General features: G+C 61.8%; 1 protein-coding gene across 1 annotated transcript in view; it reads right to left on the reverse strand.

Moving 5' to 3' along the window:
* Positions 1 to 7940: 7940 nt before the first annotated feature.
* The window catches only part of ADGRD1 (adhesion G protein-coupled receptor D1), a 121247-nt gene continuing 108114 nt past the window's right edge, over positions 7941 to 21073 (reverse strand). Inside the window, exons 22-26 of the mRNA XM_077761709.1 lie at positions 15422 to 15513; positions 13435 to 13561; positions 12182 to 12223; positions 11013 to 11105; positions 7941 to 9990 (exon numbers count right to left, since the gene is read on the reverse strand). Coding sequence (XP_077617835.1) covers positions 9895 to 9990; positions 11013 to 11105; positions 12182 to 12223; positions 13435 to 13561; positions 15422 to 15513 — 450 coding nt within the window. The 3' untranslated portion in view covers positions 7941 to 9894. The remainder of the gene's footprint in view (positions 9991 to 11012; positions 11106 to 12181; positions 12224 to 13434; positions 13562 to 15421; positions 15514 to 21073) is intronic.

A 21073-nucleotide genomic window follows, 5' to 3' on the forward strand; every position in this document is an offset into this window, starting at 1 on the left:
GTCTACACCCGGAGCACTGCCTCCTCTGCTTCCTGCTGTGTGCACTTCTGCAGAGAGGGCTGAGGGCGCTGACGGCTGTCGGGGGCGCACAGATGGAAAGCTGTAAAAAGCTGTTTTCTGGCTAGAAGCACACGCCCCGCTGCCTCACAAGGCACAAAGCGGATTCTGTGACGGGATCGTCAGGTGGTGACCAGGCGCCAAAGTTTGATTCCTACGAGGAACCTTTAGTAAAGTCATGTGTGGCTGAAAGTGAGTCATGTAATGAAAGTATTTCTGGGACAGCATGGGACACCTTACAGGAAACGAACGGTGCTCACTGAAAGTTACCTGAATATCCCCTCCCCCCCCAGACAAGGCAGGGGAGGGGAGGGGACTCTCCCACCTCCTAGGCCAACCTGACAAGACCCCTGAGGGCATCCGTAGTTTGGGGAGATTGAAATCCTGGAAATGGTCACAGCCTTTTGCCCTGGGGCTCCCTGAGGAAGAGTTCAGTGAGGGTCATGACAAGAGTTCACTGGCTTTTCCCCAATTCTGGAATGTTCTTTTGCAGAATCCATGTGTCTGCTGCAGAGCCCTTTGCGTGCGGGCGAATGGTCAGAGGTGCAGGCTTCCTCCGGGACGTGTCTCTGCAGCTCGCTGCCCCATCCCACGTCTCTAAGCTTGGGTTCCCCGCTCTGCTGTGACCCGGCCCTGCCGGCCCGCAGACGTCCCTCCCAGCCACGGCTCCGTGATGGGTCCCGGAGCAGCCCCGCCCTCCTGCGGCCGCCGCCGGGGACGGGCTGCGGTGTGGCCAGCTCCCCAGGGCTCCCTGTGGTTCCAGGCCTCCCGGGCAGAGGCCAGTGTCCCTTCACGTGTCACTGGCTGAGGTGACATGTCTCCCCTGCCGTTGTGTAAACCCCACGAAGCCCGTTTTCTGGTGATCAGGCTTCACCCCTGAGCTGGGGCCAGGGTCACCCTTCCCTGAGTCACGGGGGGGAGGGACATCCATGAAACTCAAGGTCATCTCAGGAAGGAAGGGACAGGGCTGGTGCTGGCGAGACCCCGTGCTGCCCGCTGCTGGGTGGAGAACAAGGTTAGAGTCACTGCTGCTTGTTCTACGGAATAAAGTTCAACCAAAGGGTCAGGGACCCAGGACTCATCTGCACACGGACGTGGAGAAACAGCCTTCGTTCCAGATTCCATTCTGCTGGGGTGGTGACACCTTAACCTCGGATGACTCCAGGATTACGCGCCTTCATTTCCACCTTTCCGGAGTGAAGGCCAAGTTCAAGGGAGTTAACGTGGCACCAGAGTCCCCAGGAGTGAGGACCAGATACCCGGGCACTGCCACTGCGAGTCTGCCTCTGCGCCCCCTCTCGTGTCCGGAGAGGCGGCGAGGGGTCAGGGGCTGAAGAAGAGAGTCCTTCTCTTCGCGGCTGAAGTAGGGCCTGGCGGATGCGGGGGTGCGNCCCCCCCCCACGTCCCCATCCCCTCCCTGCCCTGCGCGGCAAGGGCGGTCTCGGAGCTTTGTCCCTCACAGGGGAGGGCACCCTCCCCAGGGCCCCAGCTCTTCCCGTGTCCCCAGGAGGGGGAGCGCCTGCTCGCGCCAGCAACACTACTGAGGTCACCATGTTGGACACAGACCCGGTACAAGATGAACGGCTGTCCTACGAACACAGAGCACTTCCCCTGCCCCCGTGGCAGCTCCGAGGCTAGAGGCCCCGAGCATCACCCGAGCGTCACCAGGGCTCACAGCTGAGGGAGCTGCCCTCCGAGGATCACCCAGGGAAGGTCCGCGGTCTGCAGCAAAGACAAAAAAACAAGGACCACAGAGGAACGTAAAGCCTCGGGCACCGGCAGCTGTGGCAGATATTAAACAGCCCGGCTCCTGGCCACACGGGCACAAACCCTCCCGCTAACGTCCTGCCTACCTTGGTTCCTAACACCCAAGGGAGACACGGATAGCTTTGAATGACAGCAACACGGATAGCTTTGAATGACAGCAACACGGCAGGGCGTGCCAAAAATTCACGGGAGAAAAAAAGCCTGAGAACCAGACTCACACCGCACAGATGGTGAAGTCATCAGGCAGGGAATTTTAAGTAACTGTGACCAATATGGTAGGAGCTGTAACGGAAAGAGCAGACAGCATACGAGAGCAGGCGGGTGACGGAGGCAGAGAGATGCGAACTCCAAAAAGGATCAACACAGAAGGCTGGAGATCAAACACCCTTTGAGGGAAACGAAGGGTGCCTGTCGTGGGTTCACCGGCAGGCTAGACGCGGCCCAGGGGAGGGTCAGTGTGCTTGAAAAATTACTTTAGAAATCAGTTAAAATAGCTATGGGAAGCCGGAAGCCTGAATTCCACCAAACATTTAAAGATGCAATTATGGCAACTGTAAAGAAGTCAGTGGAGAGCTGCTCCACAGTTACGTGTTGAAAGATCCAACATCGTGAAGAAACCAAGTGTCCAGGATCAATCTATAGATTGACCACACGCCCAGTCAGTATCCCAGCAAGCTATTTTGTGGGTACTGACAGACTGACTCTAACACACGGAAAAGCAAAATACGTGGAGCAGCCAACACAACGGTGAGAGAAGAACCCAAGCTTGGGGACTCACACCTCCCGATTTCAAGACTTAACCACAAAGCCACAGTAGTCAAGACGGCGCGGCACCAGACAAACAGATGAATGGGCAGAGTCGAGATCCCCAAAGTAGAACCTCACCAACAAGGTGCTCAACTGACCTTGGACAAAGGAGCGAAGGCCACCCCACGGTGAACGGACAGCCCCCTAAACAGATGAGGCCGGTGCCTGGGTCTCCACAGACCAGAAGAGCGAGTCTCGATGTGAACCTCCGACAGTATATAGGGCTCAGTTTTAAAAGGACCGTATATTTAACTTTAAAGGTAAACAATTATATGTTTAGGAGAAAACACAGGGGAATCTTTTCCATCTGGGATTTGCTGAAGATTTCTTCGGCCCAACACCAGAAGTACGATGACAGAAGATAAAATTGATCCATCGATTTGCTCTGGGGGTGGGGGGGACACACCCTCCTCACGGCAGACTGAATTTTCTACCATCTTCCGTCCAAGGGACACCAGTGTAGACAGTCGCCTGCAGATGAAAGCCCTCGTGGAGGTGCGGGAGTCCAGACCCTCCACACGTGGACAGGAGACGGCAGAACCGACAGCTTCATGTCATCCACACCCCTTCCCCCAGAGCGGCCCGGCTCCCCACCCAGGGNTTCCCGCCACGTCCCCATCCCCTCCCTGCCCTGCGCGGCAAGGGCGGTCTCGGAGCTTTGTCCCTCACAGGGGAGGGCACCCTCCCCAGGGCCCCAGCTCTTCCCGTGTCCCCAGGAGGGGGAGCGCCTGCTCGCGCCAGCAACACTACTGAGGTCACCATGTTGGACACAGACCCGGTACAAGATGAACGGCTGTCCTACGAACACAGAGCACTTCCCCTGCCCCCGTGGCAGCTCCGAGGCTAGAGGCCCCGAGCATCACCCGAGCGTCACCAGGGCTCACAGCTGAGGGAGCTGCCCTCCGAGGATCACCCAGGGAAGGTCCGCGGTCTGCAGCAAAGACAAAAAAACAAGGACCACAGAGGAACGTAAAGCCTCGGGCACCGGCAGCTGTGGCAGATATTAAACAGCCCGGCTCCTGGCCACACGGGCACAAACCCTCCCGCTAACGTCCTGCCTACCTTGGTTCCTAACACCCAAGGGAGACACGGATAGCTTTGAATGACAGCAACACGGATAGCTTTGAATGACAGCAACACGGCAGGGCGTGCCAAAAATTCACGGGAGAAAAAAAGCCTGAGAACCAGACTCACACCGCACAGATGGTGAAGTCATCAGGCAGGGAATTTTAAGTAACTGTGACCAATATGGTAGGAGCTGTAACGGAAAGAGCAGACAGCATACGAGAGCAGGCGGGTGACGGAGGCAGAGAGATGCGAACTCCAAAAAGGATCAACACAGAAGGCTGGAGATCAAACACCCTTTGAGGGAAACGAAGGGTGCCTGTCGTGGGTTCACCGGCAGGCTAGACGCGGCCCAGGGGAGGGTCAGTGTGCTTGAAAAATTACTTTAGAAATCAGTTAAAATAGCTATGGGAAGCCGGAAGCCTGAATTCCACCAAACATTTAAAGATGCAATTATGGCAACTGTAAAGAAGTCAGTGGAGAGCTGCTCCACAGTTACGTGTTGAAAGATCCAACATCGTGAAGAAACCAAGTGTCCAGGATCAATCTATAGATTGACCACACGCCCAGTCAGTATCCCAGCAAGCTATTTTGTGGGTACTGACAGACTGACTCTAACACACGGAAAAGCAAAATACGTGGAGCAGCCAACACAACGGTGAGAGAAGAACCCAAGCTTGGGGACTCACACCTCCCGATTTCAAGACTTAACCACAAAGCCACAGTAGTCAAGACGGCGCGGCACCAGACAAACAGATGAATGGGCAGAGTCGAGATCCCCAAAGTAGAACCTCACCAACAAGGTGCTCAACTGACCTTGGACAAAGGAGCGAAGGCCACCCCACGGTGAACGGACAGCCCCCTAAACAGATGAGGCCGGTGCCTGGGTCTCCACAGACCAGAAGAGCGAGTCTCGATGTGAACCTCCGACAGTATATAGGGCTCAGTTTTAAAAGGACCGTATATTTAACTTTAAAGGTAAACAATTATATGTTTAGGAGAAAACACAGGGGAATCTTTTCCATCTGGGATTTGCTGAAGATTTCTTCGGCCCAACACCAGAAGTACGATGACAGAAGATAAAATTGATCCATCGATTTGCTCTGGGGGTGGGGGGGACACACCCTCCTCACGGCAGACTGAATTTTCTACCATCTTCCGTCCAAGGGACACCAGTGTAGACAGTCGCCTGCAGATGAAAGCCCTCGTGGAGGTGCGGGAGTCCAGACCCTCCACACGTGGACAGGAGACGGCAGAACCGACAGCTTCATGTCATCCACACCCCTTCCCCCAGAGCGGCCCGGCTCCCCACCCAGGGCCTTCTGGCCTGTGATTCCTCGTGGGGAGGAGTGAGTGCGTGTGAGTGAGCGCTGGCTCCCCCAGCTGTGCGGACACTGCCAGACGCCCGCCCCCATCCTGCCTGGAGCACGAGGTGGCCGCGGGGCTGGACGGCAGGCGGCAGCCGGGAAGACACAGCCGTGGCTCCCGGAGCACATCCGAAGGACACAGATGCCACTGAGCACACTGCAGAGTCCGTTAGGAAGTGCACCACGGTCCCCAGACTCGCCCGCAGGAGCCCCCGACGCCCTGTGCGGCTCACCACGCACACAAGCCCCCGTGGCCGGTTCCCCGTGTGCTGCCTGGAGAAACCACACGTATCCCAGCAGGCGACACTGCCCTGGGAGGGCACCTGGCCGGTGCTTTGCGGGATCGAGAGAAAGCGTATCAAGCATATAAAAAAATTACACCAATCCTTCTCAAACTCTTCCAGCACACAGAAAAGGAGGGAACACTCCCAAACTTCTTTTACGAGGCCAGCGTTTCCCAATAACAAAGCCAGACAAGGGCACTCTGAGAAAACTGCAGGCCGATATCCCTGACGGGCGTAGATGCACACATTCTCAGTAGAACACTAGCGAACGGACTGATTAAAACAATCCTCCGTCAGGGTCAGCTGCGATTCGTCCCTGGATGGTTCAACACAGGGGGCCCCATAAACGTGGCACGCCGCACCGACGGGATGAGAGCAGAGAACCCCGTGGGCTCTGGGTAGACGCAGGAACAGCAGTGCACAGATCAGCGGCCTCTCGTGATTATAAAACTCTCAGCAAAATAAAGCCCACACGTGCTGAGCCCACGGGTGACCAGGTGAAAACTTAGCCTCGCACATCAGAAGCGAGAAAGGGAGCCCGTCCCCACCTCCTGTCAGCACGGAGCTCGGGGCCTGGCCAGACGGTCAGGCAGGAAAAGCGGATAAGAGGACCCAAATCCTACAGTAGGGAGGTGACATCATCTCCGGGCGCAGATGTGATGTCACGCACACAAGACCCTGTGCGCAGGAGAGTCACCAAACAGAACTAATGAAGGCACGCGGTAAGGCTGCGGGGTACGAAGCTGTCGGCAGTGAGGCGTGAAGAGAGAAAAGGCGGTGCGTGCACACCGGGCTGCTGGCCCCCGGGACAGCCTGGAGGGCGGAGGGCGTCGCGCCACAGGAAGCTGGGCGGAGGGAGACGGAGGCCGCACGACTCGCTCACGTGGAGAACAGGCAGACTGCTGGCTGCCGGNNGGGAGAAGGGGGTACAAAGCTGCACTTAGAAAACGCAGCGGCCCCGGATGGGACGTGCTGCGTGGCGCTGATTCCAAGCACGGGTGCTGACACCGGGTCGCCTCATCCGCAGCTGTGTGCGGGGACGTCAGCACAGGCTCGCAGGGACCGATTCCCGGCGTGTACGAGCACGAAACCTCTGTGACGAAGCCGATGCACTGCTGTATGTCAGCTCCCCTCCCCCCCCCAGCAAAATCACACAAATATTTTCTAGCTGCGGGGAATGGGCCCACGCTGTGAACTGAGCACCCCCACGTCCCCCGACCTCAGCCCTCACGGCCGAACTGCCTAACTGTGGTGGAGATGCCGTCAAGGCCTCTCTGTGCCCAGCAAGATGGGGCCTGCAGGCGCGGCCTCCTTAGGCTGCACAACATCCCGGGGCAGCGTGACCGTGAGGAGGCCGCTGCCAGATGCCTCTGGGGCTCCCGCGGTGGGGGGAGGGGGGACCAGGGGCCACGAGACCCTCCTTGGAGCCGCCTGGGGGGGCCTCGGCCCACCCGCCGCACCCGTCTCCCATCGGTGGGTGGGGGTGAGCAGGAACCGCGCTGAGGCATTTCCGCGGCCTAAGCTGGGGCTGTGCGGCCGTCGGTCTGGGCGGGAGGCGTCTGCGGCCGGGGGAGCGTCCGTGCCCGTCCCACACCCGCACCCACGTGGGAGGGCTTACATGGCGAATGCGTGACTTTAGTCGCCCCGTGTGTTCACAGCTGTCGGCCCCCTTTGGGGAGAAGGGAAGGAGTAAGGGCACAGGAAAAGCGGTTCGGTCTCAGCGGGGACCAGAGAGACGCAGATTCGGACGGGTTCACACGTATTAAACTGGCAACAAAAATACTGACAACAAACATTTCTCGCTGGTAAAATATCTGAAAAAGCGAGTTCTCAATACCGTGTCACTGGCGGTGGGCGCTGACCCAGTAACTCGCCATGGAATTATTTCCGTTTTGATGCAGAAACCCAATTTTGAACTTTTAACCTGGAAAATAATCAAGATAGGAAGAAAAGCCATAAGCAGAACAACATCAAAGACATCAACATCTGTTGATCTACCTACCAGGTGTACGAAGAGAGAAACGTCTCGGAGCAGTAACATTACACGCATGTAAATACGTAGGCGCCGTACAGACACCGAAGTGTGGAAATCATCTCACTGCAAGATAATTCAAGGATCGGGTAAGGCACGCAACTGGGTGTTTCGTGCATACCCACTGCAGCTGTGATTCTGAATGATACACAGCAACACGGAAGATGGTGGAGGAGTTTAAGAGCAGATGGCCCCGTGGCGCGTAGGACGTAGGAGTACGTCAGGTCCATCTGCCCATTTGCAGGGACGTGAAAACAGCACAGGAAGGCGAATGCGCAGGGCTGGGCGGCCGGTGGTGACTGGAGCTCCCGCACCCAGCACACGTCTACACGGGCCGCACAGACCNTCCCCCAGCCCACCCTGGCGCGATGCTCCCGAGAGCCGGGGCGTCATCCACTACAGCGTCCCCAGAGCTAGGATGTGCTGGGCACACAGCAGGTGCTAAATAAATGTCTGCCGAGTGAATCCCAAGGCAGGATGTCACCCACGTTTCTCCGCAGATTTTTGTCATGAGACTCAGTCCCGCTCACCTCCCACAAGCAAAAGACCTTAGGACCACGCTTCATCTTAAGAACGTTAAGATTTTATTTCATAAAAATCACAACATATTTCCACTCCTCAGTGGCATCCATTGTCTTTCCTGTGCAATGAACTATTCTAAACACACAATGCTTTCCAATTTCTTATCTTTGGCCAAATTCCATGTAGATGATAAAGCACTGCAGAAGCCGAAATCTATAGCCTATAAATAAAGTGCACTGCTTTCCTTCATTACAAATAAAAATTTGTTCATTTCTTCCCTTGATAGATTGGCTACGTAGAGCGAATATGCTGAGTTTAAAACAAAGGATTCCATCTGAAGTAAAGACGGTTCCTTACTTGATTTGCTTCACCAAACAAAGAAACAGAAATCCGAGTGTAGACCTTAGGAATACAGTGTTCTCACTTCCAGTGCTCAGGGCCCTGGCAAGGGTCTCAGGCCGAGTTACAAGTGATCTGGTTTCTGGGGTCACGAGGGGAAGCCTGGGCTGGGCTGGGCGCGCTCGGACTCCTCACCACTCCTGGGGTCTCGGCTGCCGCCTACCCCCAGCCTGTCCCCAGGGGCTGCACAGAGGGCGAAGGACATTGTCACACTGCGCTGACTCGGCTGCTGTGCCCGGGGCCACACTGGGAGGGGGGAGCAGAGATTCACCGTGATCGACACGTGGCTCTGCGTCCCACCCCTCCCCGCGCAGGGGACGCCTGCGGGTGACTGGATGAGGGTGCACTACGTTAGGAAGGCCCCCGACCGAGATGGAGAAGGTCCACAGAATTGTGGGGAAACCCACTCCGGGACCCGGTGGGCGTGTGGGGCGGGAAGGGCGGATGCCACCACGGCCACAGTTTTACGGGATTTTCCAGTATCAGCTACGCGTCTGAACTTCTCACCCACACGTCTCACAGACAGTTAGCGCTGACGCCACGGAACAAGCTGTCACAGCCTCTGCTTATGAACATTCGGTGGCTTCTGGGTTCACATCTAGGGTCAAAGACCCTGCCCACACACCAAGTGGCAAGGGTCACTTCCCTCTCCTACGGGGCTGAGTCCCAGTCTGCAAACCAACATCAACTGGAAGACCAGGCCACTGTCAGGCCACCCTCCCCGGGTCCGTGGTTCTGGTGGCCTCGTGGGCAGCAGCCGGGCCTCCGTGAGGTGTGGCTGCCTTTGCAGCAACACGGACCATAGGGCACTACCGCCACCGCATCTGCCCATTAAACACAGAAGGGTGTCTGTGAGTGACCAGGAAGCAGCTCTGGGGAAGGTGGGCCCAGGGACCCACCCGCAGGCCAGCAGCCAGCTCCAGGGGGGCGCGGACACGGGGGGCTGTGGGCACGGGGGGGCACGGGACGGCCGCGGGCACGGGGAAGGCTCGGGTGCTCGCAGCAGGGCCCTCGGCAAGGCCGACCGTGAGAGCAAAGAGAATGCTCTTCACCCGTGACTGGGCCTGAGCAGCCAGAGACCCCAGCCCAAAGCCCCTGCCCCAAAGAGGCAGCAGGGCGGGGGCGTGAGGGGGCCGGGGCGCCGGCCTGCGGGGGCGCCTCCTCCGTTGGCGCTGGCTCCTCGGAGCTTGCTGTGGCTGATCAGCAGGTTGAGAACATTCTCACACCCCACACGGCCTGGCCCTCTGGGGGCGCCGGGGGGCCTCCACCGCCCCCACGGGTCCTCCCCCTTGGTCCCATCGTGGCGTCCAGGCTAACTCGCCGTCCTGGTGCTGCAGCCCCTGGGGCCCGTGTGCCCATGGCAGGCGCCCGGGGGACAGTCACTTGCCGCAGGACCGGAGCCGGGAGGGCTTGGGGCCCCGCAGTGGGCTCCGTCACACGGGGAGGGCGGGAGGCGGGGAAGCCTGTCACGGGGGCCACGACCCCACATGCAGACAGCAGCGGGGGGTGGGGCTCATGGTGAAGGCAGGGCGTTTCTCGGGTTCGGCCTGCGGGGTGCGTTCCGAGCAGGACGGCGGGTCGGCGGCCTCCCTGCTCACACGGCGGACAGGTCCACGCGGTGGGCAGAGTGGCTGCTCTTGTCCCAGGGGCTGAGCCTGGTGGACACCGTGCCCGGCCGGGTCCCGTTCATCTGCGAACCACAAAGGAGTGAGCCTCCAGGTCTCTNGGGCCCTGAACTCCGAGGCCACACTGCTCTCCGCCTTCTGCACGGACTCCTCGTCACCGCTCCCGGAGCTGGCGCATGCGGTCACTGCTGCGCTCTCGACGGGCGCTTACAGAGCGCCCCTGCCGCCAGGGGCTCTGGGGTCACAGCGGTGAACACAGCCAGCCAGACCCTTGTTCCCGTGGTGTGCACCCCCGTGGGAGGCAGACGACGCCACACGCACGGAGAAACAGAACCATGCACACGCAGGCGGCACAACGCGGCACTGGGGCGCTGTTTCCCCGCACTGCCCGGGAAGCTCTCCCTGAGGACGGGACCCCTGAGCCAGGCCCCGGGCTCGGCTCGGAGGTGGTGGTGCCATGAGGACGCAGGTCATCTGCCCCGGGCGCCCGGTGGCCCTGCCTGCATCTCCCACAGGAGCCCCGTGTTGAGATGACAGGCTTGTCGAGATCCCTGAGCGCCAAGACCCCAGTTCTCGGGCGTCTGCAGAGGGGGGAGACCCCTGAAGGCCGGGCTGTGCCTGGTGACCCCTCTGCCTCCCTGGGACACCGCCAGCAGGCCCGGTGCTGCTCCCTGGTCACCCGATCCTCCCATCCTCCTGACGCAACGCGGAAGCTCCGACCCGGGAAAGGGGCAGGAGAGAAGGTCGTGTGGCGCCACCTGGACGGCGGGCCCTGCTGTGGGCGTCCCGTGACCCCAGAGCGCACGCGGGCGCCGGCCGGGTCGGGTATGACAAGGCTGAGCAGGAGCCGCTGGCACCGGGCCTTGTCGCCACAAGCCGCGCGGGCAGCCCCTGCACGGCGCGGCCCCGCCGAGAACGGCTCAGGGAAGGAAGGACGGGCGCCGGGGCCTGGGTTCTGGAGGCCCGGGAGCCGCCTTGGCCTTCCAGGCGACAAGCACGGCAGACGAGAGCGTGCGGGCCCACGAGGGTGCCCGGGACAGGGCCGGAGCGCGGAGGGGATGCACACGAGACGCGGCACGGCACTTACGACGTCGGAGCTGAAGGGCTTCGCGTTAGTGTTGCGGGTGGAGCTGCTCGTCAGGGTCCAGACCTTGGTTTTGTGCTTGAAGGCGGCCCTCACCTTCGAAGGCAGATGGAGGGTTGGTCAGGGCAAGTTCAGTGGCAAGAAACAGCAGTAGCGAGGGATGGTTCTCAGAGGCCCCTTGGAATCTGTGCTGAGATAAAGTCCCGGGACACAGGCCACAGGGTACGGGCCGCATCTGGCGGGTGCGGGCTGTGCCCATCGCCGCGCCGGGGCCGGCACGGGGGGAAAGCTGGATCTGGCGTGGCGCCTGCTGGTTCTCGACGGGGCCGGGACGTGCTCGACAAGGAGGGGTGGAGGGGGCAGAGTGACCGGCAGCCGCAACGGAGACAAAAAGTGAATGCAAATATGGGGTGCGCTGTGTGTGGCTCGAGGCCACGTCCCCTCCCACCTCGTGACCAGTCTGGGGCCCCGGGCTGCTCCCTGGTCTTGGCGGTCACGTAAGCCCTCCCCCACTGCTCACCCTGCCCCTCAGCATCTCTCCCTCCCTGCCTCACCTATCCCTGTACAAACAGACCCTCCGCAGAGGGCGCAGGTGGGGTGCACCTCTGCCTGATCCCCCTCACCAGCCCCAAGGAACCCCCCATGACTGAGCCTGGTGGGGTCTCCAACGTTAAGCCCACGATGTAAGTGTAAGTATGGCTCCTGAGAAACAAGGCCTGGCGCCTCTACCCTCCCCACGGCCAAGCGCATGGCAGGTGCGATGCCCGGACTGTACGGAGACCGAGCCCACCCGGCTGCCCCAGTGCCTGCGGAGGGCCTGTCACACAGCCCCCCCAAACCCTGCTTACACCCCAGCTTCCTCACGCTGCTGGGAGGAAACCTGCATCCTACTCTCCCCAGAGTCCGGTCTGGCTGCCTCCCCGCCCTCCACAGAGCCAGCAGGGCCCGCCTGATGCCAGGAGGGGGCACTGGGTGTTGTTGCTCAGCAACCAGAAGTCGAGAGAAGGGCGGACGGAATGCAGCCGCGCTCTACACGACTTGTCACCACTACCAAAGCCTGTTCGGGATTACGTTCCCGGACCCCAGCCTGACGGGCACGACTGTTGCTGGCTCTGTGCCCTTTCAGAAACGTAGAGCCTGCTTCACGTCATCAGGAAGTAGAGTGGACGTACCTCTGAATTCAGGAGACAATGGAAAAGGAAGATGAAAAACCCCTGGGGAGGAAGGGAGAACACAGGGTTAGGGCCCTTTATTGCAGCGCTTTCCGAGGCCTCCTGGGCTCTGGGAGGTCCCGCGTGGCTCAGTGCCAGGGAGCCCGTAGGTGAGCTGTGTGCCAATCCTGATCCTATGGTTTGGAGCTCCTGAGGATGGAGGGGCATCCTGGATCCCACCCTGAAATTAACCTAGAGGCAGGCACCCTGTATCCACACAGGCTGATTCCCAGACAGGCTGGACCCAGGAATGAGCAGAAATGCTGGGAATGGACAAAGGTGAGGACACTGGACAATTCCCTGACGTCCTCATCTCAGACAGCCTGATGATAACAACGAAACAGGCACAAGAATGAGGATGTCCCCCAAAACACTGGAGACAGCCACCGTGTGTCTAACACCAGGCAACACCTCACGTGAATTATCTCCTCTCGAGCTGAAGGAGCCCCATCAGTGGGTCCTGTTACTGTTCTCACTGAATGGAGGAGGAATTGGGATGCAGAGAGAAGTGAGTGCCCCAGGACCCAGGGTGTGTACGGGCTGCAGCCAGCACAACCGATCCTGTTTTTCTGTAAACAGCCATGGGGAAACGATGGGTGGAAGCTTATTACAAATTAGAAGCCTGACACTCATCCATCAGATGCAGTCCCTGGTCAGGAAGACCCAGATGCAGCGCGGTGAGGGCTGGCGGGCCGTGCTCACGGTCACCAGGATTCAGCCTGAGGCTCAGCCGTGTGGGCTGTGGGTGGTGGTGAGCACTCACTTCCACCCCTCCTCTGGGGGGTTGTGGGTCTGGGGACTCAGGATCCAAGCAGCCCAGGTCTCTGGTTTCCAGGCTGCTCGCCCTCCCCTGTCCGTCCACACAGGGGACACACATGAACCCAGACCCGAGAGACACACCGTCACCACCTCTCTACCTTGGCACCCTTTCCGGAGCTGCCCACATGCGAACTGTCTTCCCTTTCGGGCCTGGGTGCACCCCCGCCAGCGCTAGCCAGTGGGTTGGACAGGGTGACGATCCTATAAGCCCTGGGCGCCTGCTCTGAGCCGCCATCGACGCCTCTGTGCCTGGCCCGGGGCACTCACGCTACGGGCTCACAGGGTGTGTGGCACGAGCAGAGAGGAAGGTGTCCCTCCTGCCCGGGGACAGCCTGCTGTGCACACCGCCGCGCATGCAGCGGCCCACCTCGCCCAGGAGTCCCGCGGGCTCTCACCTGTAGGGAGTTGAGCGCGGCAAACATGTACTGGAAGGCCACGGCCTGGTTGTTGACAGCGAGCACGCCGAAGACCCACGAGGTTCCCAGGATGGGCAGCAGCACGGCCACAGCTTTTGCCGTCAACCTGAAAGAGCGGTGGGTGGACACGGCCACTCTGCGGGTAGGCAGGTGACAGTGAGTCTCAGGGACTGGCCTCTCGACGGGAGGCCTCTGAGGGGGCACGGACACAGCCCTGCCGGGGCCGGGCCTGGGCTCCGCCCTGCGGGAAATCTTGGGCGAGGAGCCGACCACTCAGGACCTGGGACAGGGTCCCCACCCAGCCGGCAGCTCCGCCTCCGCTCCCCTGCAGCCGGCACCGTGCACCGCATGGGCGGCTCGCCCTCTAGGCGCCCTCACTGACCACCCTGATCCTCCGGCAGCCGCAGAGAGCCGCACTGATGCTCTGGTGGGACGGACCCTGTGGGGGGAGGGGGGGCATGCCCAGAATCAGCCCCGCAGGCTCCTTCTCAGAATGTGGGTTCCATGACCAGAAATGTGGTCCCTCCCGTGTCTGCAAGCCCGGGACAGAGCTGGCCCCGAGTCGGCGCCCAGTGAGCGCTAGCTGGACTAAGGTCTGACCCCATGGAGTTCTGACACACCACACATCTCCCCGATTTCAGAAACAGCCCAGCTTAGCACCCCGGGGCTTCCGCACCCAGGCTTCAGAGGAAAGCCTGGAGACAGACGCAACGAGGCTGGGACACCAGCCGGCCTGGGTCCAGGCTGCAGGGAGGCTGGGGACATGGGCCGGCCTGGGGCCAGGCTGCAGGGATGCTGGGGACATGGGCCGGCCTGGGGCCAGGCTGCAGGGAGGCTGGGGACACCGGCCCGGAGCCAGGCTGCAGGGGGGGAGGGCGCCACCGGGGGAGGGGACAGGCAGCCTTGCAGGATGATGCTGCCTCCTCCCGCCAGGGAAGAGGGACGGATGTGCTCCCTGACCCGGGGGGCCCTTCCTGTCCCCTGGCGCTGCCCTCACCGGATTCTGGAGGCTGAGAAGGCCCAGGAGGCCCATAGCCACGCATCAGTTTAATTCACGGTGTTTGGGATTCATTACAGAATAACTATCTCATCGATGTGTGGCTGACATATTTACTGCTTTTGCTTTCCGATCAGAAAAGACACAGTAGCTAAAGTGACTTACAGCCTATCAGCTGCCTAGTGTCCCTGCCCTCAATGTTCATAACAGCCCGAGTTCCCTGTGAGGAGCCACCCCCACTTCCTGGCCCTGTGATTTGGGAGTGCTGACTGCACGCTGGAGCCACGATGGACCCAGAGACGCAGGCCCAGGTCTCTGGTCATTTCCATCCTGCTGTGCCTGATTCAGGTGTGACCGGAGCGGAGCCCCCGGCCTCCGGGCTTAGGATCTCTGTCTGAACAGGTGGGATAGAGGGTCTTCCCTGTGTCGCCAGGTCCGTGAGCATGAAGCTGCCAGGGGACACAGGGCTGAAAGATGCAGAGGGGCTGGGTCACCTGGCATAAGCAATTCTAGACTCCCCTCTCGACTCTGCGGCTACCTCCGTGGATAAACCCCCTTTCCTTCACTCGGGCCATCAGTCACCGGCAGTCAGTGGGGCCCTCGTGATATGGGGTCAGGAGCCCCTGAGGGCAGAAGCTGTGGGGTGTGAGGGTGGCGTCCATCCCCAGGGACACCTGCTCCTCTCGCAGATGGACCAGTCCAGTAGCCCCCTCTTTCACAGGTGGGGCCGTGAGGCTGGGTCTGGTCGGAGAAGCTACATAACAGACAGCCCAGGACGGGAGCCCAGGGCTCCCCAGAGCCTCCTGCCAGCTACCTGCGGCGGCCGTGTGCCCCCTGCGGCGGCCGTGTGCCCCCTGTGGCAGCTGTGTGCCCCCTGTGGCAGCTGTGTGCCCCCTGTGGCAGCGGGGTGCCTCCTGCGGGTGGCCGTGTGCGGCCAGGATCCCCAGCGACGGCCCCGCGTCCACTTACTTGAAGGCACTGGGATCCCCATGGATCTTGTAGCTGTCAGCGCTGATCCGGGAAATGACCCTGGTCACAGCGACGAGGATGCCGACGTTTACCTGCATGAGGGGAGCAGTGGGAGCTGAGGTGAGGGCACGGCTGCACCTGCAGAGGCCCTGAGCCCACCAGGCAGCTGCCCAGGCCCGCCGCCCCCTGTGCCCTGAGCCCACCGGGCAGCTGTCCAGCCCCCCGGCCCCCGTGCTGAGCGAGCAGGTGGCGTTGGCAGACATGTAACCCACACAGGTGCCTGAGTGTTCACCTCCACTTGGCATATGGACGAGCACCCGCCGGGAGCTCACGTCGGTGCCCCAGAGAAGGGGGCAGCCACCCAGCCCGTTCTGGCCCCCAGGCGCACAGCGAAGGAAGGCCTGGGGTTCAAACCTCATTGAGCATCGCTCCCTGTGTGGGACCCCACGTGATGTGCTCATGCCCTTGAAACCTCAGTTTCCCCACCTGATGAGAAACGGTGGTGACGCCCACAGTGCAGACAGACCACTGAAGGGATAAGAACGGGCATCCATAAAGGTGCCTGCGCACGCACTACCGGGCCTTCACTTCGGCCCCGCCCAGGCCCGAGGCTGGGCCACAGGAGCATCTGCGCAATGCTACCTCCTGGCTAGGCACCTGCTGGAAGGCTCCCCCTGGGGTCTGTGGGGCGGGGGCGCTCAGGGGGTCTCTGCAGAGGATCAGGCACAACCTGTCCCCTCCTGAGCAGCTGCAGGGCCCTGAGTGAGCCCGGCACGGCAGGAGGCAGCAAGGGGAAGCAAGAGCCAGGATTTCCTTATGCTACTGTCGGATGCAGGCCCGTGCTGTGGCCAAGACCTCCTTCCTCCCTCTGCAAAACCCGGAGGTCAACGACAAAGTCGCCCAGGAGTCCAGCTCCAGGCCCAAGCCCTCTGTGCACTGCCAGGCCCGACCACGGGCAAGGTCAAGGCCTCACCAGCCAACCTCCCGGGCAAAGCAGCCCTCCCCACCCCGGCCTGACACACAGAACCGCAGGCCAGGGCTCAGGCCTCCCCGGGCGCCATCCCCATGGGCAGGTCTGCGCTCCCAGCCCAGGCACCTGCCTCTGAGGCCTAACGGGGGCTCGGGCCTCAGGCCTTCCGAGGCCTGACGCCTCCTCACCCCCGGAGCCTCGCGGACACTGCCCCAGAGTTCTGTGCTTCTCCAGGGCAGCTCTTCTCCGTCAGCCTCCTCCCCGGCCTGGCCGCCTGGCCTCTGTGCAGGCCGTGGACCCAGTGCCCGTGGGAGGGGACCTGGCCTGTATTACTGCACTCTGCCAAGAAAGTTCCAGTCCACACGCCGACCGGCTCCATGTCGTCACCACACCTCACCCCCCCAGCAGCCCGGCTCCTGGCTTCAGACCCATGTCACCTGCCCCCGTCTCTCAGCTGCACAATGAGGATCATCACAGGGTCACCCAGGGTCAGGGAGGACGAGACAGGCCAAAGACAGGAGTTCACCAGTGGCAGAGCCCTCCCCTCCCCCTCCCCCACTCATCGTGTCAGGACCACAGCAAACCACGCTCAGCCACGCGGAGAGAGGCCCACAGAGATGCCGTGACCACGTCAGCAGACGACTGCTGCTCAGGGAAGTCCAAGCGCAGCTCAGCCCTGAGAGCACCGGGCATCCCCTCCGGGCAGCGCCCCCCCTCCCGGCGGCGCGAGGACAGGGTGGCCCGGAGCCCGCGGTAAAGCACAGGACTGGGCTGTCATCTTGACTAAATGCTTTTCAGCTTTACACCTTCGGTAAAACCTGGAGTTCTGAACCCTAAGCCGTTCGTGTCCTTGCACGCTTGGTTCTTGCAGGACTCGGCGGGCGCCATGGGGGAAGGCGCCCCCTGGTCCCGTCGGCCGCCCTGCAAGCCCGGCCCGCCCACTCTGGGATTTTGTATCCTGGGTCCCCGGACCCCTGGACTGAGCTGAGGCCTTGTTTGGAACAGCAGAAGGCTGGAGACCCCCGGGCTGTCAGGAGCAGGGAGCGGGCCTGGGGGCGACCATGCCCCCTGCAGCCGCTCCCCACAGGTGCCAAAGCCAGAGTCCAACAGTCCCGGTGAGGGGCAGCCCGGCCCGAGCGCATATTCACGGCCACCACGGCCGCAGAAAGCCCCGAGGCGGCGCAGGCGGTCGGCAGCGGGCCTGTCTGCTGGGGGAGGTGGAGACGGGGCTGAGACGCGGGCAGACTGTCCAGACACATTAAGCTTCCTGAGCACGTGTGGTAAAATTCCAAAGTCAAGTGGCTCCCGGGAACAGAGCCTCACCCCGCCCCCCGCCACTGGACGAGGTCACATGACTGCCCCCGCCCCGGTGGGGGTGGGGGGGCACACAGCCCGTGACTGATGGGATTTCAAGCCCTCTGTCACCTCCTGGTTCTGCATTAGGACCCAGAAGGGAGCGTAGCAGCAACGGGTAAGCCCCTGGCATTTCTGGCTACAATTTGTCATCATATTCTTCTCTCCAGAGAGTTCTCTGGGGTTTGTTCCCCCTCCGGGGCTCTCTCCCCGCCAGGGTCTGCATGCTTTCATGGGGCGAGCACTCTCCCGGCCTCCGTAGGACAGTCCCCTCTGCAGGACAGTCAGAGAGGAGGCGCTGACCTCCGACCCTGCGACCCACTTGTTCAGGGGGAGGCTGCGGCTTGGAGACAAAAACACCCAGTGTTTCAGGAATGCCCCAAACAGCAGTGGGCCCCCCCAACCCTGGCCACTCGTCCTGGTTGGTGCCTGGCCGCCAGCGGGAGAGGCCTTGGGGTGAGGCACGTGCGCCACGCCCCCGGGGGTTCCATCAGCCAAGTGCCTCTCGGTGACAACACCCAACAGATGCCGAAGGAATAATTCATGGGCTGCGTCTTAGCAAGAAAGATGGGAGGCGGGATGTGCACCCCAGGTCATGTGACCACGGGGGCGGCTGGGGGGGAGCCCAGGATGGGGCTCGGGGTTCCTTGACTTTGTGACACGCCGTCGGGATGGACACGACGACTCACGGGGAAACTGCCACGTGTAAACGTACAGAAGACACCAACGTGTGCGCCGACCTTTGTCCCTGCAGAGCCTGCCTCTAGGGGTCTGTGCCTGTCACTGTCACCATCACCCTCTGTGTCTGCACCTCGATGTAGGTGGGCCGCCCTGGCTTCTCTGGGGAGGACATTCCAGAACTCCTGCGACTCCCGTGACTCTCCGCAGAACTGGAGGCCTTGCCCCATGGAGCCTGCACAGAAGCAGCCCCTGGGGGCGCAGGCAGAGGTGACCCCGCCACCCCCCGAGTCCCTGCTGTTGGGGGTCCACGGCTCCTGCACACCTGCTGACCCTGTGAGTCTGCACGAAGCCTGACAGGAGTCATTCAGGGCCAGGCACCCGTGTCCCCTCCCCAGCGGGCAGCGTGTGCAGGGACGAGGGCTGTTCCTGCACGGGGCTTGCCTCTGCCCCCGCCTCCCCTGCTCGGGCCCCACGGGCCCCAGTGACCCTTCACCGTCCCCCAAAGTCCCACTTCACCAGAACGGTGCAGAACATTCTCCCCAGGCCGCAGTCCTGTCCCAGAGCCCCCAGCCCCCTGCACGTGCTCATGTGAGCCTGTGACCAGTGAGCACCTTCCGCTCCACACTGCGGTGGGGGTGGGGGGTCGGGCTGAGGTCGGGGACAGCTGCTGGGAAAACAGAGACGCGACTCCCGGCACACAGGCGGGGCTCCTCTGAGGGGTAAGGGCCTCCCCCAGCCAGACCTGTGGGAGGCCCGACAAAGTGGGCAGGACCCCCCGCTGAAGCCCCACACCAGGTCCACATGCTTTTTCTGTGACGGGCCGTGTGGACCCCGTGGGCTCTGTAAACAGTTCAACCCGGCGGCTGTGGCACAAACCCCACCACAGACACCCGTAAGTACGCGGCCGTGGCCATGTGCCCACACAACTGCCCATAAAAGTGCACAGCGGGCCGCCGTGGCCATGCTCAGCGGACCCCGCACCTGCCATGGAATCACAGGACCCTCAGCGGCGCCTCCTCCCCCTGGCGCCAGGGTTCCCGTGTCCCCGGGGAGCACCGCGGTCCACAATGGGATCGCCGGCCGGCTGGGAGAGGGCCGGGTCCAGGAAAACCACAGCCTCGGAGGGGGGGCCCAGGTGGGGCCAGTAACTCCATCATGTGACACGGTCGAGGCCTGCTGTCCTCGAGGGCTGGTGGCTGACATCCAAAGGTGGGGCCAGACAGGGCCCGGAGCTAATGCCCCCTCGGCAATGGCAACAGCGGCTCCAGCCAGCCTGGGGACATGGGAGGCTGGGACCCGATGTCGGACCCCACGCCACGGCGGGTGCTCCTCCGGGTCCCCAGCTGTCACTGACCAAAGTCACGTTACAACTCAGATCTGGGCCGTCTGGGCCGGGGCCACCCTGCCGGGCCTCCAGGTCAGTACGGACAGAGAGCAGGGCACGCGGTGCGCACGCAGTCAGCCCCTTCCTTCTTCGCCCTGGTCATTAACGTCCCTTCAACCCCCCTCCCAATGTCCATGCTCTGACCAGGGGGGCTCAGTTACTGAGGGGCCTGGAGTCTGTTTTGAGCCTGTTTCTACCTTTGTGCTGAGCAGGTGACATCCTCCCAGACTCCAGAGAGCGAGAGGGAACACAGGATCCGACTGAAGCCCCTGTCATCCCCTAAAAGGCCTGGTGGTAAAGTGACCGCAGCTGAGCCTCACACAGCACTGGGGACAGGGGACAGCCCTTGGGGGTGAAGGCTCAATCACACGTGGACACATCACCTCCTGCAGCTAAAGTCAGTTAACTGAGGAACAGCGGCCGTTCTCAGGGCTGCCTGTTGATGAGGGAGGGGCGCTCTGACCCCTGCCCCGCCCCCTTCCCGACCTCTCGGCCCCTCCTGGAAGGAGACTTCCTGTATAGAACCCGTGTGACGTCTGTCCTGGACCTGACACCCCGCCTGCTGGGTTCTCTGCCGGGTCCGGCTCCTCTGAGCCCCTCTCCTCTGAGGAAGCTCTCTGTCCTCAGTCCGTCCCCAGACGGTGGCTCGGCCTCCCAGGGCAGCGGCCACAGATCACCGCGACGGGGCACTGAGCTGGGGGAGCTGCACCAGCGTCCCACCCACCGGCAGGCTCCGCCGTCAGCCCCAGAACAGAGGTGGGGGCGACTGACTGGCTACTCCGGTCTCCCCACGGGCCCAGCCATTTGATGGGAGGCCTGAATTCAATTTTAAATACGACAACACTGACGCTGTCGGGCCCACTCGGGGTGGGCACACAGGACGTTTCTGTGGGCGGATTGCCCCCCGGAGCCTGTCTGCAAGCCCGTGAGGGACACGAGCCTTCGTGGTCTCCAGCAGCCCCACGCTCGGCACCGGGACAAACTGTTCACCTCCTTGTCTCCCGGACTCCCCAGAATGGCCCTCAAACCTGCCCTTCTCTTCTTCCCCAGGCCCCAGCCTGAGGCAGGCTCTTCATCCCCACATGCTGGGGTCTCAGCTACATCCTCCCTCATGGTCGCCCTGACCCCACACTCCCCCGACAGCCTTCTCATTCCCCTGGGGAAAGAGCAGCCTAGGCACGTGCACGGAGGAGTCTGGGGAGACGGCACCCAGCACGTGCCTCCAGCGCATCTGTTCCGACAACTTCTGTGCAGACAGATCTGC

Source organism: Crocuta crocuta, unplaced genomic scaffold, assembly GCF_008692635.1.
Source record: "Crocuta crocuta isolate KB4526 unplaced genomic scaffold, BGI_CrCroc_1.0 scaffold862, whole genome shotgun sequence".
Classification (NCBI taxonomy): Eukaryota; Metazoa; Chordata; class Mammalia; order Carnivora; family Hyaenidae; genus Crocuta; species Crocuta crocuta.